Genomic DNA, 15,347 nt, shown 5'->3' on the forward strand with positions numbered 1-15,347 from the left:
TCCCTTTCCCCTCAGCGTTGCTGGCTCAGGAATTCTGGGAGTTGAAGTCCACAAGTCATAAAAGAGTCAAGGTTGCCTACCTCTGGCCTACGCCTAGGCCGCTTTATGACTTGTGGACTTCAACTCCCAGAATTCCTGAACCAGCATGGATCAGCTTGGAAACCTCTTCCTTTCCCCTCAGCATGGCTGGCTCAGGAATTCTGGGAGTTGAAGTCCATGAGTCATGAAAGAACCAAGGTGTCTACCCCTAGAATACTAGATGATCTCCATGATCCCTTCCACCTCTATTATTACTATTATTATTATTATTATTATTATTATTTCTATACAGTCTGCTGGTTCATATGAGAATTTTGGCCCTTCAAAGGCCAAAGAGAATCAGCGGTTCTGGTATCATAAACCTGGCATATCAACAGCCAAACAAACAATCTGGCTAGGAAAACAACACGAAGAAAAGAGAGGCCTATTTTTATTTTTTATTTTTGTACCTAACATTTACCTAAAATACTCTCTCTGGTTTCATCCAGGTTTTCTATCTTTTTTAACATGCTTCACTGATCTTTCAGTTAATGTAGCCTCCTGTGGGACGTGAGAAAGGGAAGTATAGGTGGTGCCTGCCTTATGACCCCAACTGAGCGCACAATTTCTGTCGTTAAGTAAGACATTGGTTAAGTACATTTTGCCCCACTTTAAGACCTTTTCTTGTTAAGTGAACCGCTGCCGTTGCAACTGGCTTCCCCATTGACTTTGCTTGTCTGAAGGGCGCAAAAGGGGATCACGTGACCGCGGGACGCGGCAAACCGTCATAAATACGGGTCAGATGCCAAGCATCTAGATTTTCATCATGTGACCATAATGGTCATTAAGCGAGAAAAATGGCCCTAAGTCACATTTGTCAGTGCCGTTGCGACTTTGAACAGTCATTAAACCAGTGGTTCTCAACCTTTCTAATGCCCCGACCCCATAATACAGTTCCCCGTGTTGTGGTGACCCCCAACCACTTATACATCACCGGGTGCCAGGGGCGTGGCCAAAGAAAAGGGGGGAAAAAATGGCGGACAGCCTTGTTTGGCGACCCCCGTGAAATGGTCGTTCGACCCCAAATGGGGTCCCGACCCACAGGTTGAGAACCACTGCATTAAACGAACTGTTTAGTGTCGACGTATAAGTCAAGGGCCACCTGGGAAAGGAAACACCATAATTTTACTTTAACTCATTGTTGATGCAGCCTAGAATGGGATCAATGAAAAATGCTCTTCGTCGTTAAACAGGGAGGCTGCTGCAGGTTTGGTGAGGAATACATATTACAGCTTTCCGAGGTTCTTACAAGCAAATAGACGTCAAGGAGTCGATCAAGCAAAATAAAATGTTAGGACAGAGCTATTGTTAAATGCTCTGTCAATGCTTGATGCAGTTGGACGGATAAGGGGAAAATACAATTGTGTTGAGCTTGTTGTACAAGCCTGAAATGTCAAAGTTTGTCAATTTTGCTCAGTTTAATCACCATGATCGCTTTAAGGCTATCTTGGGGAAAATATCAAGGAGGCCTAGAGTTTTTAAAAACGCTAAAGAAAAAGACAGCGGAACTTAGAGGGTACAGAAAGAAATAATGGGTCTTTTTATAAAGCCCACTTCCTACTCCTTACTACAGGTAAGGAATGGAATGGAATAGAATAGAATAGAATAGAATAGAATAGAATAGAATAGAATAGAATAGAATAGAAAACAGAACAGAAAAGTTGGAAGGAACCTTGGAGGCCATCTAGTCCAACCCCCTGCTCAGGCAGGAAACCCTATTACCATTTCAGACAAATGGTTGTCCAATCTCTTCTTAAAACCTACCTGTACATAAAGAAATAATAATGCTTCTTCTTATAAGGCTTACTTCCCACTCCTTACTACAGTCTACTGCTAGGGCTGGAAAAAAGTGATAGTTATGTCCACGAATCACAATATAATAGCATGAAGATGGAGAAAACATTAATTCTGAGATACCGGGGATTTTTTGACCAAAACAAAAAACCCCACAACCTGTCAATAATTAACGATGATTGACACCCAGCAATTTTTTAAATATTATGTCAGGTTTAAAAAAAGTTCTCAGTGGATGTCCACAATGCTAAATATTATTTTCCATTTGGTTTCCGTGAAGCCCCGAAAATGGCATTTTATTTGCAATTCTTGGGAAGTGAGGAACAAGAAGAAAATTCTAAACTGAAGTTGCAAATAGGCAGATTTAAAATGAGGCAAGCCAAAGTGCCAAAAGGACTTTGAAAAGCATGTGGAAAGGCTCTGAACAAAATATGTAAATGTACTTTACAAATTTTCCCACGTAAAATTCCTTTCTGCTTGCATTTAGGTTCCCCCCCCCTCCAGCCCGGGAGGATTTTTTTTTTTTTTTAAATGTTCACCATTCTTATGCAATGATTTTAATTATTTATTCTGGGAGTGTTTTCCTTTTCAACAAGTAACTATAGCAACCCTGTAGAGCCATCCAGGAAACCATCCGGTTATCTGTGTCCATCATTAATTCACTCCGATCTGGAAGTTGCAAACACTGTTCTAAAAAACCCTTCACATCTGTTCCTCTCGTGATTGCTCTGCAGCTCTTCAAAATACTATTTCGCAGCCAAAAGGGAAGGAAGAGGAGGAGGAGGAGGAGGAGGAGGAGGAGGAGGAGGAAAAGAGGAAGAAGGAGAAGGAGAAGAAGAAGAGGAAGAAGAAGAGGAAGAGGAAGGAGGAGGAGAAAAAGAAGAAGGAGGAGGAGGAGGAGGAGGAGAAAAAGAGGAAGAAGGAGAAGGAGAAGAAGAAGAAGAAGAAGAAGAAGAAGAGAAGAAGGAGGAGGAGGAGAAAAAGAGGAAGAAGGAGGAGAAGGAGAAGAAGAAGAAGAGAAGAAGGAGGAGGAGAAAAAGAGGAAGAAGGAGGAGAAGGAGAAGAAGGAGGAGAAGAAGGAGGAGGAGAAAAAGAGGGAGAAGGAGGAGGAGGAGAAAAAGAGGAAGAAGGAGAAGGAGGAGAAGAAGAAGAGAAGAAGGAGGAGGAGGAGAAAAAGGAGAAGAAGGAGAAGAAGGAGGAGGAGAAAAAGAGGAAGAAGGAGAAGGAGGAGAAGAAGAAGAAGAGAAGAAGGAGGAGGAGGAGGAGAAAAAGAGGAAGAAGGAGAAGAAGGAGCCAAAAGGGAAGGAAGAGGAAGAGGAGGAGGAGGAGAAAAAGAAGAAGGAGGAGAAGAAGGAGGGGGAGGAGGAGGAGAAAAAGAGGAAGAAGGAGAAGAAGAAGAAGAAGAAGAAGAAGAAGAAGAAGAAGAAGAAGAAGAAGAAGAAGAAGAAGAAGAAGAAGAAGAAGAAGAAGAAGAAGAAGAAGAAGAGAAGAAGGAGGAGGAGGAGGAGAAAAAGAGGAAGAAGGAGGAGAAGAAGAAGGGGAAGGAGGAGGAGGAGAAAAAGAGGAAGGAGGAGAAGGAGAAGAAGGAGGAGAAGGAGGAGGAGGAGAAAAAGAGGAAGAAGGAGAAGGAGAAGAAGAAGAGAAGAAGAAGGAGGAGGAGGAGAAAAAGAGGAAGAAAGAGAAGGAGAAGAAGGAGGAGGAGGAGGAGGAGAAAAAGAGGAAGAAGGAGGAGGAGGAGGAGAAAAAGAGGAAGAAGGAGGAGAAGAAGGAGAAGAAGGAGGAGGAGGAGGAGCATTGCTGGAGAACGAGAAGAGAGAATAACTTACCTGAAGCCTGGCTAACTGTGCTGTGCGGGATACGATTTTATTGTAGGGATCAATAATTTTGGCTTTGATCCTAACGGAAAAAGGAGCCGTGTTTTAGAAACCAGAGCGATGCAGAAGAATGTAAAAACTTCCAAACAACATGACATACCTCTCAACAGTGCTCTGCAGGGCGCTGATTCTGGTCTGCATCATTTCAAGGACACCTGCGCAAAAGACAGAGGAGCAGATCAAAATAACTGCTTCACCGTGAGAGAAAAGCTGCTCTTTCTTTTTTTTTTCCCCTTTCCAGTTGAGGAAAAAGAACTTAAAATACGTTAGGAAATTGCAGAATTCATAACAGAGGTAGCCCCAGACTTACGACGGTTCATTTAGGGAGCAAAGTTACAACGACACTGAAAAAAGTGACTTACGACCCGTTTTTCAGACTAACGACCGTTGCAGCATCCCCCGAAGTCACGTGATCAAAATTCAGAGGCTTGGCAACTGACTCGTACTTATGACGGTTGTGGCGTCCTGGGGTCACGTGATCCCCTTTTGTGACCTTCTGACCAGCAAAGTCAACGGGGGAAGCCACATTCACTTAACAACTGTGTTACTAACTTCACAACTGCAGGGATTCACAACCACTGTGGCAAGACAGGTCGTAAAACGGGGTAAAACTCACTTAACGGCCTTGCTTAGCCATAGTGCTTCATTGCGGTCGTAAGTCAAGGTGGCACCATGCTCAATAGTAGTAACTGTGAGAGGGACCTCAGAGTCCTAGTAGACCAGTGGTTCTCAACCTTTTTAATGCTGCGACCCCCCCCAACCGGTCGTAAGTCGAGGACTACTCAACCTGTCGTAAGTCGAGGACTACTCAACTGGTGCAGCACCGTTTGCAGAATGGGACTTTTGGCGGGCTCAGCAGGGCAGAGACAGCCTGGACAATTCCTATCGGCTTTTGAAAGCCAATAGAATTAGACTCTATTCAAGAGAGTCTATTCTATTGGCTTTCAAAAGCCAATAGAATAAAAGGGAGTAGCACAGCTAAGGAAAAGGGGGAAAAAATGGCGGACTGCGTTGTTTGGCGACCCCCGTGAAATGGTCGTTCGACCCCAAATGGGGTCCTGACCCACAGGTTGAGAACCACTGTAGTAGACAATCACCTAAATATGAGCCAGCAGTGTGCTGCAGCTACCAAAAAGGCTAACACAGTGCTAGGCTGTATTAACAGAGGGATAGAATCAAGATCACGTGAAGTATTAATACCACTTTACAAGGCCTTGGTAAGGCCACACTTGGAATACTGCATCCAATTTTGGTCACTACGATGTAAAAAAGATGTTGAGACTCTAGAAAGAGTACAGAGAAGAGCAACAAAGATGATTAGGGGACTGGAGGCTAAAACATATAAGGAACGGTTGCTAAAATTGGGTATGTCTAGTTTAACGAAGAGAAGGACGAGGGGGGACATGATAGCTGTGTTCCAATATCTCAGGGGCTGCCATAAAGAAGAGGGAATTAAGCTATTTTCCAAAGCACCTGAAGGCAGGACAAGAAGCAACGGTGGAAACTAATCAAGGAGAGAAGCAACCTAGAACTAAGGAGAAACTTCCTGACAGTGAGAACAATTAATCAGTGGAACAGCCTGCCTCCAGAAGCAGTAAATGCTCCAACACTGGAAGTTTTTAAGAAGAGACTGGACAGCCATTTGTCTGAAATGGTGTAGGGTTTCCTGCCTGAGCAGGGGGTTGGACTAGATGACCTCCAAGGTCCCTTCCACAAAGTAACCCAACGAGAAGCTCAGAAGCTTTCCTGGGCTTAATGTCAAAACTTAAAAGATTTGTGGGACTCAGGTGTTAATCACACAGCTAACACTGCATTTCTACTTAAGGCCATTATTTATAGCCTGCTTTTAAGGATAAGAATCTTCTAAAGCAGCTTACAAGCAATTTAAAATCTGCAAAAGAAAAAAAAAATCCACAGTACGCATTAGGTCAAAAAGACACTGAGGATCCTTTCCCGAGGGATGGAGGAGGCAGGAAAAGGGGGAGGAATCAAGCTGAAAGGCCGCTGTCGTTCACTGGACCCCGTGCCTTGAATTATCTTCAAGGACAATTGATGGTAATGATGGGATATTTGAGGTGCTGTCATAGAGAAGAGGGGGGGGGTCAAGCTATTCTCCAAAGCACCTGGAGGCAGGACAAGAAGCAACGGAGGGAAACTAAACAAGGAGAGAAGCAACCTGGAACTAAGGAGAAACTTCCTGACAGTGAGAACAATTAACCAGTGGAACAACCTGCCTCCAGAAGCTGTTAATGCTCCAACACTGGAAGTTTTTTAAGAAGAGACCGAACAGCCATTTGTCTAAAATGGTATAGGGCAGGGGTAGGCAACCTTGGCTCTTTTATAACTGGTGGACTTCAACTCCCAGAATTCCTGAGCCAGCACGGCTGAACTTCGAAACCTCTCTCTTTTCCCTCAGCATGACTGGCTCAGGAATTCTGGGAGTTGAAGTCCACGAGTCAGAAAAGAGCCAAGGTTACCTACCCCTGTCCTATATCAGGGGTCCTCAACCTTGGCAACTTTTCAGACTTGCGGACTTCAACTCCCAGAATTCCTGAGCCAGCATGGGGGAACTATGGCCCCTTCATGACTCGTGGACTTCAACTCCCAGAATTCCTCAGCCAGCATGGCTCAACTTGGAAACCCCTCCCTTTCCCCTCAGCATGGCTGGCTCAGGAATTCTGGGAGTTGAAGTCCACGAGTCATAAAAGAGCCAAGGTTGCCTACTTCTGGCCTAGGCCGCTTTCTGACTTGTGGACTTCAACTCCCAGAATTCCTGAGCCAGCATGGCTCAGCTTGGAAACTCTACCTTTCCCCTCAGCGTGGCTGGCTCAAGAATTCTGGGAGTTGAAGTCCACGAGCCATAAAAGAGCCAAGGTTGCCTAGCCCTGGTATAGGGTTTCCTGCCTGAGCTAGATGACCTCCTAGCTCTCTTCCAACTTGATGATGATGATGATAATGATGCTTGTATTTTACAAAGCTTTGCTTTCAGGGTGCGGGTCCAACTTTGACAGAAAGAGAAGGGGCGGTAGGATCTCACGGGCGAGGGGAAGGTATCCGTCCAATGGATGAAGATGAAAATAGGTGATTGAAAGGATTAATCTGCCTACCTGGTTGCTACGACCCACTTGGTTTACATTCCAGGATCAGAGCACCCAGAACTGTTCCTGTGTCACCAGAATCCCTGCTGGGGGTGATGCAACCAAATATAATAGCAAGCTGATTAGATTTAATCGCCCCAAATCCCACTGTAAATACATTCCGGAAATAAAATCATGGGATGCATTGTAAAATCGACGAGATGTACAGCTGAGGAATAGGATGCTTTCTAAATTTATTCCTTTTTTTTTTTTTTTAAACAGTGTCTCAGCAGCCCTGGAAGCTGACTATCCAGGTAAACACTCCTGCATTAAGAATCCAAGCGTTGTGTGCATCTCCTTTATGTGAGGGAAAATATTCAGCCGCTGAATCTGGAATGAGGACATAACAGGAGAAGCTAAATCCTGCGCGGTTGGTCTGTTCAAAACCCGCAGCTCAGAATCTAAAGCCTGAAGGATAATCCAGAATTTTTAAAGCTCTCCATTAAGAGGAAAACCATCCAATGCCTACAGCAATCCTCAACCAGTTACCAGATGAAAAGGATATGGTATTTAACAAATGTTAGTGGACTGTGCTTACGTTTGCTTTCTGACAGGTCAGTGCTGGCTGAGGAATTCTGGGAGTTGAAGTCCACATACTTTAAAAGTTGCCAAAACTGAAAAACACCGCTGTTGGCATCAAGCTGATTGCCTTGGGAGCAAACTGCTAGACTTAATAAATAATGATATAATAATAACAACAACAACAACAATAATAATAATAATAGTTGGAGGTCATCTAGTCCAACCCCCTGCTCAAGCATGAAACCCTATGCCGTTTCAGACAAATGGCTGTCCAGTCTCTTCTTAAAAACTTCCAGTGTTGGAGCATTCACCGCTTCTGGAGGCAGGCTGTTCCACTGGTTAATTGTTCTCACTGTCAGGAAATTTCACCTTAGTTCTAGGCTGCTTCTATCCTTGATGAGTTTCCATCCGTTGCTTCTTGCCCTGCCTTCAGGTGCTTTGGAGAATAGCTTGACTCCCTCTGCTTTGGGGCAGCCCCTGAGATACTGGGAGACTGCTATCATGTCAGCCCTCGTCCTTCTCTTCATTAAACTGGACACGCCCAATTCCAGCAACCGTTCCTTATATGTTTTGGCCTGTAGTCTTTAGATTAAGCCAAAAAAATGGTCCTCTGCTATTAAATGACCTGCTAAGTTTATAGTTAATATAAAAGCACCATTAAATGACCTGCTAAGTTAATATAAAAAGCATCAGAAGGCAGAACAAGAAACAATGGATGGAAAGTCATCAAGGAGAGAAGCAACCTGGAATTAAGGAGAAACTTCCTAACAGTGAGGACAATTAACCAGTGGAACAGCTTGCCACCAGAAGTTTCAGGGCTCCAACCTTGGAGGTTTTTAAGAAGAGATTGGACAACCGTTTGTCTGAAATAGTATAGGGACTAGATTTGTTCCAATCTCTAAGGGGCTGCCCCAAAGAAGAGGGAGTCAAACTATTCTCCAAAGCGCCTGAAGGCAGGACAAGAAGCAGCGGGTGGAAACTAATCAAGGAGAGAAGCAACCTAGAACTAAGGAGAAACTTCCTGACAGTGAGAACAATTAACCAGTGGAACAACCTGCCTCCAGAAGCGGTGAATACTCCAACACTGGAGGTTTTTAAGAAGAGATAGGATGGCCATTTGTCATCAACTGCAGTGGTTCACTTAACAACTGTGTCAAGAAAGGTCGTAAAATGGGGCAAAACTCACTTAACAGATGTCTCACTTAACAACAGAAATTTTAGGGCTCAATTGTGGCCGTAAGTAAAGGACTACCTGTACAGGTGAGCCAGGTATCACCTATTCTGTATTCTGTGCATTTGATTTTTCCTGCCTAAGTGCAGGACTTTAACTTTAAGAGCAGCAGTTAGGGTGCAGTACTGCAGGCCACTTTAGCTGACTGTGTTCAGCAGGTCAGCGGTTCAAATCTCACCGGCTCAAGGTTGACTCAGCCTTCCATCCTTCCGGGGTAGGTAAAATGAGGACCCAGATTGTTGGGGGCAATGTAAATATATATATACATTGCTTACTGGTATACACCGCTTAGAGAGTGCTTGCACTTAAAGCGGTATATAAGTCCCATAAACAAATAAATAAATAAATAAACTTGTCTCGCCACTGAACTGCATCCGGCTGGATAGGGCCCAATGCTGAAATCTGTCAAGATCTTTCTTTTTTTTACTTAAAAGTAATTCTGAAATGACTTAAAAGAAAGCGATTCTTAAGGGAAGCACTGTTAATTATATAAGAGCAGGTTTTCAAAAAGCGAGTAATCGTGCAGAAACATCTTTCCAAATTGGGGGGGGGGGAAATACATTCAAGCAAAAGAGGAAAACACTAACATTTTTTAATACGGCTTTCAGTTATCAAAAGACCCTTTGGGTTCATTTTCTCCCAATGAGGCTATAACATTTTCACGCATTTTTTTTTTCAGATGTACCTTTCAGGCTACAGATGCTACTGCAAGTATAAAGTCATTTTTCTGTAGGAGTCCAGTTCTATATATGGACCCGAGAAGGCTCAGCATACGGACATGAAGCAATAAAAACGTGTCAGCCCACACATTTGTCAATGCTTAGTCACTTACACATAAAGGAGACAGGATCCAGACTCAATATCGTGCATTATTGAACAGAATGGAAAGTGTATGTAGTGGGATTGGCCACCTAATATGTCTCCCAGGCTGTTGAAAGTTTTCAATCTGAAAACTGGCTCATTTCGGAGGCTGAAACAGCTGGAGCCTGGAATGTGGAGTGTGGAGAGAGGAAAGAAGGAAAGGAAAGGATGGAATGGAATGAATAGAATGGAGTAGAATGGAATAGAATAGAAGGGATGGGATGGGAAGGAATGGAAAGAACAGAATGGAATGGAGTAGAAGGGAAGGAACGGAAGAGAATAGAATGGAACGGAATAGAACGGATGAAAAAGAATGGAATAGAATGGAGTGGAATGGAAAGAATAGAATGGAATAGAACAGAACAGAACAGAATATGGAATAGAATATGAAATAGAATAGAATAGAATAGAATAGAATAGAATAGAATAGAATAGAATAGAATATGGATTAGAATAGAATAGAATATGGAATGGAATAGAACAGTGATGGCGAACCTTTTAGAGACCGAGTGCCCAAACTGCAACCCAAAACCCACTTATGCATTGTCCAGTGCCGGGTGGGTATGGCCCATTGGCTGGGTATGGCCCATTGGCTCAATTTCAACTTTGCAAGATCTTTTTTTTTTCTCGCAAGATGTTGAAATTGACTGGTTGAACCTATTTTTATTTTTTTTTTGCACACGGCGGCAGAGGCCTAAAGCGAAAAGGTTTTATAAAACCCAGCTGAAGGCCTAGGACTGGGGCGACGGTGCGTGTGCCCACAGAGAGGACTCTGAGTGCTGCCTCTGGCACCCGTGCCATAGGTTCGCCACCACTGGAATAGAATATGGAATGGAATGGAATGGAATGGAATGGAATAGAATAGAATAGAATAATCTTTATCACCACTTTGTAACTTACAACAAAATTAAGTGCTGTCCACAGTGCACACTACACACAAGTAAAAACCAAAACAAGAACATACATTATATACACACATCCTTCACATTCTATTCACCATTGCACTGTCCCTAATATTGCAATGTACTATAATTCATGTATTACAAGAGCTTTCTTATTTTACAAAAAGTGCCATTATCCAAATCTATATTATAGATTGCTTGTGCATATTATTGTTTCTCTGTTCTTTTCTATATAGAACATTTCCACACAGCCAGAAAAGTTAGGTGTGGAAAATCGGTTAAGAACTGCTCCATCTGCTGGCAATATAAATAAGTATAAAAGGGGCCAAAACCAGAACAGAGTTGTAGTCCTCGACTTACGACAATTGTTTAGTGGTTAGATAAGTCACTGAAAAAAGGGACGGATGACCATTTTCCACACTTACGACCGTTTTCTGAACATCAGGCTGCCTGTGTTGCATTAATGCATTAATAGAACACAAAACACGCACCTAATCTAGATATTTAAGATACAATTTATGAGGACTGATTGGGGATGCATATTGCTTTGCTCTACTGAAACTTTTGTAATTTTTTTATTTACCAAGTCCCTAAATGACACACCTAAAAAAAAAAATACCACTTTGGAGACTGATTTAGCAAAGTGTTTCTCAATCTGGTGAACTTTGAAGCTGTGTGGACCTCAACTTCCAGAATTTTGCCGGCTGAGGAATTCTGGGAGTTGAAGTCCACACAGCTTAAAGTTCGGAAGGTTGAGAAACAATGGTTTCAAACAGGCATGTCAAACTTGTGACGTCACGTGACACCGCGCGATGTATCGCGACTTTTTCTCCTCGTTGCCGGCAATGGGGTGGGTGTGGTTTCGACGTGACGCATCCGGCCCGCGGGCCGGCAGATTGACATGCCTGGTTTAAAACATAAGGCTGATGCATACTGAGGCATAGGCTTCCAATAAACAAAACTTGCTTACCTTCCAAAGATTCTATGCCAGTTGCTTGTGCCAGCAAGTCCTCATGCCTCGCAACTACCTGTAAAGTGAAAAGTATCAATCAGAAGCTTAAAAAAGTAATTTAGATTTTAAAAGTAGTTAAAAGAGACCCTATTGGCCTCTCAAACTATGGATTTCCCAATAAGCTTGGAGATCCCATGGAAATAGGGAGCCTACAAGGTGGTAGTGTTATGTATAAGATATTGGTCCATTCTCCTTCATTTATATTCATGTTGGATTATTTTTAAGTATTATTTTTAAGTGTTATTTTAGACCTATTTTTAATTGTTGTATTGTAAACTCCCAAGACTCATGTTTGCAACATATGTAAACTATGTAAACTACATAAATAGGCAGGAAGTTAGATGATAGGTAGGTAGATACGTAGATAGATAGATAGATAGATAGATAGATAGATAGATAGATAGATAGATAGATAGATACGTAGATAGATAGATAGATAGATAGATAGATAGATAGATAGATAGATAGATAGATACGTAGATAGATAGATAGATAGATAGATAGATAGATAGATAGATAGATAGACAGACAGACAGACAGACAGACAGACAGACATAGATAATGGATGGACGGACAGATAATAGATAGATACTGAGTTTCAATGTGGAGAAAAGCAAAGTCTTAACAGTTAGGCAGGAAAAACCAAAGGCACGAATACAGATTGGGCAAGACCTGGCTTAAAAACAGTAACTGTGAGAGGGACCTTGGAGTCCTAGTGGATGATCACTTGACTATGAGCCAGCAGTGTGCAGCAGCAGCCAAAAAATCTAACACAATCCTGGATTGTATAAACAGAGGGATAGACTCAAGAACACGCGAAGTATTATTACCGCTTTATAAAACCCTAGTAAGACCACACCTGGAATACTGCAGCCAATTTTGGTCACCGTATCACAAAAAAGATGTTGACAGTTTGGAAAAAAATTCAGAGAAGAGCAACTAAGACGATCAAAGGTCTGGAGACTAAAACATACAAAGAACGGCTGCGGGACTTGGGTTTGGCTAGTCTAAAGAAAAGAAGAAATAGGGGTGACATGATAGCAGTCTTCCAGTATCTGAGGGGCTGCCACAAAGAAGAGGGAGTCACATTATTCCCCAAAGCACCAGAGGGAAAGACAAGAAACAACTGATCAAAGAAAGAAGCAACCTGGAATTAAGGAGAAACTTCCAGTGGAACAGCTTGCCACCAGAAATCGTGGGCACTCCATCACTGGAGAGTTTCAAGAAGAGACTGGAAATTCACCTGTCCGAGATGGTATAGGTTCTCCTGCTTGAGCAAGGGGCTGGACTAGAAGACCTCCAAGGTCCCTTCCAGCTCTATTCTATTCTAAGATACATATATACACAGCTAGACAGAAAGACAGAGACAGACAACTAGGATGGAATCTGATGTCTGAGTGGTCAAAATGTAATGTTTGCAGAAGATGCAGCACAGCTCTGCACGTTCTGTTCAAGATTTCCATCTGCAATGCTAAACGCAGGACTTCCTGAAAAACGCTAGACTGCTCTTAATATTTCATTCAAAATGAACTCATACTAACCAAATACTAAAACATGGTTTATGAATATAACCTGCAAGATTAGCTTCACATCTCATTTGCCAGTCTCAAAAGGGCCAATCCCATAATCATGGGATGTCTATGTACAGTACAGGTGTGTTAATTTGGAACTGTGCACAAATTGTGATACCTCACTGCCCATCCGTATCTTAGACCAAAAGCAATCCCCTTATCGTACTTTTATTTCACGCCTATCTTTAAAGTGGTAATACAAACGGTACTTACTTGCAAGTGGAGCTCTTTATCTAACTGGCTGATCCCTTGAGCAAGCTTTGCTAATTGTTCAGCAATAATAGCCTGGTGAATTGATTGGGTGGTATAGGCTTTGACGTCAAAGTCTTCCCGCAAAAAGTCTGCATAACATTCTGAAAGAAACAAAAGAAAGAAAAGTTGGCTTCCTTTTGGTCAGAGAATAACAACAACAATAATAGTTGAAAGGGACTTTGGAGATCATCTAGTTCAACCTCCTACTCAGGCAGGAAATCCTATACCATTTCAGACAAATGGTGTCCAGTCTCTTCTTAAAAACTTCCAGTGTTGGAGCATTTACTGCTTCTGGAGGCAGGTTGTTCCACTGGTTAATTGTTCTGTCAGGAAATTTCTCCTTAGTTCCAAATTGCTTCTCTCCTTGATTAGTTTCTACCCGTTGCTTCTTGTCCTACCTTCAGGCGCTTTGGAGAATAGCTTGACTCCCTCTTCTTTGGGGCAACCCCTTAAATATTGAAACACTGATATCACATTACTCTAACTAAGGCAAAGACTATCTGAATAATTTCCTTGTCGCTTTAAATTGTTTTGGTTTTGAGTCATGTTTCTCGCCTCGTCTATTGGGGAATCGATCTGGCATAACTCCACCAAAGACATCTTTTTTACCCTCTATACATCAGGAGGGGCTCAAAGTGGCTCTCCCCAGTGGTGAAACTGAATTAGGAACATGAAGCACAGAGATGCAATCCTACAAGGGGCTTCAATTTTTAGGGGCTGCAACAAGTAGTACCACGGAGAGAGTTGGCTATGTAGTGCTGGCCAAGCTTGCCACTTGAAGACAGGTGGCCTTCAACACCCAGAATTCCCGATGGCATTGACGTCCAAGCTTTAAATGACTTCAGCTCCCAGAAATCCCCACTGCATTGCACGGACTCCACTTGTAATGCATGGCAGCGGCCAGCAATGCTGGCTGGGGAATTCTGGGAATTGAAGTCCACCCGTCTTCAAGCGGCCCAGCTTTGCCAACACCCCAATAGAAGGACTGCAAGCAATTAAGGCAGGGGTGGGCAACCTTGGCCTTTTTATGACTCGTGGACTTCAACTCTCAGAATTCCTCAGCCAGCATGGCTCAGCTTGGAAATCTCTCCCTTTCCCCTCAGTGTGGCTGGCTGAGGAATTCTGGGAGTTGAAGACCAGTAATCTTTCTCAACGTCAGAACATTGGGCTAAACCAGGCGGAGGCAACCTTGGCTCTTTTATGACTCGTGGACTTCAACTCCCAGAATTCCTGAGCCAGCCACGCTGAGGGGAAAGGGAGAGGTTTCCAAGCTGAGCCATGATGGCTCAGGAATTCTGGGAGTTGAAGTCCACCAGTCATGAAGGGCCATAGTTCCCCCATGCTGGCTCAGGAATTCTGGGAGTTGAAGTCCACGAGTCTTAAAGTTGCCAAGGTTGAGGACCCCTGATATAGGGCAGGGGTGGGGAACCTTGGTTCTTTTATGACTCGTGGACTTCAACTCCCAGAATTCCTGAGCCAGCCACGCTGAGGGAAAAGGGAGAGGTTTCCAAGCTGAGCCAGGCTGGCTCAGGAATTCTGGGAGTTGAAGTCCACCAGTCATAAAAGTACCAAGGTTGCCTACCCCTGTCCTGGGGAAATCTCTGCTGCCACCTAGCGATGCCCAGAGAGATTTGCAGCCCCCTAGGCAAGCAATTAATGCCAGGGAACCCACGGGGTCTTTGGGGGGGGGCTTCGGGGGGGGATAAAGTAATTAAAACCCCGCCAACAACCAGGGCAGACCCTTCCCCTCGCCCCCCTCCTCCGTCTTTCTTCCTCACCATCTCCCAGGAGCTCCCCAGTCCCCGGCTTGGAAAGGGCTGCCGTGCCCGTCTCGGGAGTACTTTTCAGTCCTTCCATGCTGGCACCAGAAGAACAGCTGCGCCGTGACGACATCAAAGGGCGCCACCCGCTCCGTCGCGCGTAGCATCGGCCATAGAGATTGTAAAGGGTAGACGTGCCACACGCAAGTCTACTCCTTCCCTCCCCCCCCCCACCAAGGCTTCCTTTCTGATTGGCTCCCTACAAGTGAACTGATTCGATTTTCCCCAAAAGAAAATCACTGTAACATCAATGTCAACAATGTCTAGCTATTTAAAGCAAATATGGGTGGGGG

The 15,347-nt window shown here is 43.7% G+C and overlaps 1 protein-coding gene across 1 annotated transcript in view; it reads right to left on the bottom strand.

The window, feature by feature from the left end:
• COG5 (component of oligomeric golgi complex 5) overlaps positions 1–15,145 on the bottom strand; it is a 127,248-nt gene extending 112,103 nt beyond the window's left edge. The window contains exons 1-5 of the mRNA XM_039354473.1: positions 15,013–15,145; positions 13,196–13,335; positions 11,370–11,427; positions 3,847–3,901; positions 3,699–3,768 (exon numbers count right to left, since the gene is read on the bottom strand). Coding sequence (XP_039210407.1) covers positions 3,699–3,768; positions 3,847–3,901; positions 11,370–11,427; positions 13,196–13,335; positions 15,013–15,127 — 438 coding nt within the window. The 5' untranslated portion in view covers positions 15,128–15,145. The remainder of the gene's footprint in view (positions 1–3,698; positions 3,769–3,846; positions 3,902–11,369; positions 11,428–13,195; positions 13,336–15,012) is intronic.
• Positions 15,146–15,347: the final 202 nt, after the last annotated feature.

This window comes from Crotalus tigris, unplaced genomic scaffold (genome assembly GCF_016545835.1).
Source record: "Crotalus tigris isolate CLP2741 ecotype Arizona unplaced genomic scaffold, ASM1654583v1 scf7180000018553.2237530, whole genome shotgun sequence".
NCBI classification, from domain to species: domain Eukaryota; kingdom Metazoa; phylum Chordata; class Lepidosauria; order Squamata; family Viperidae; genus Crotalus; species Crotalus tigris.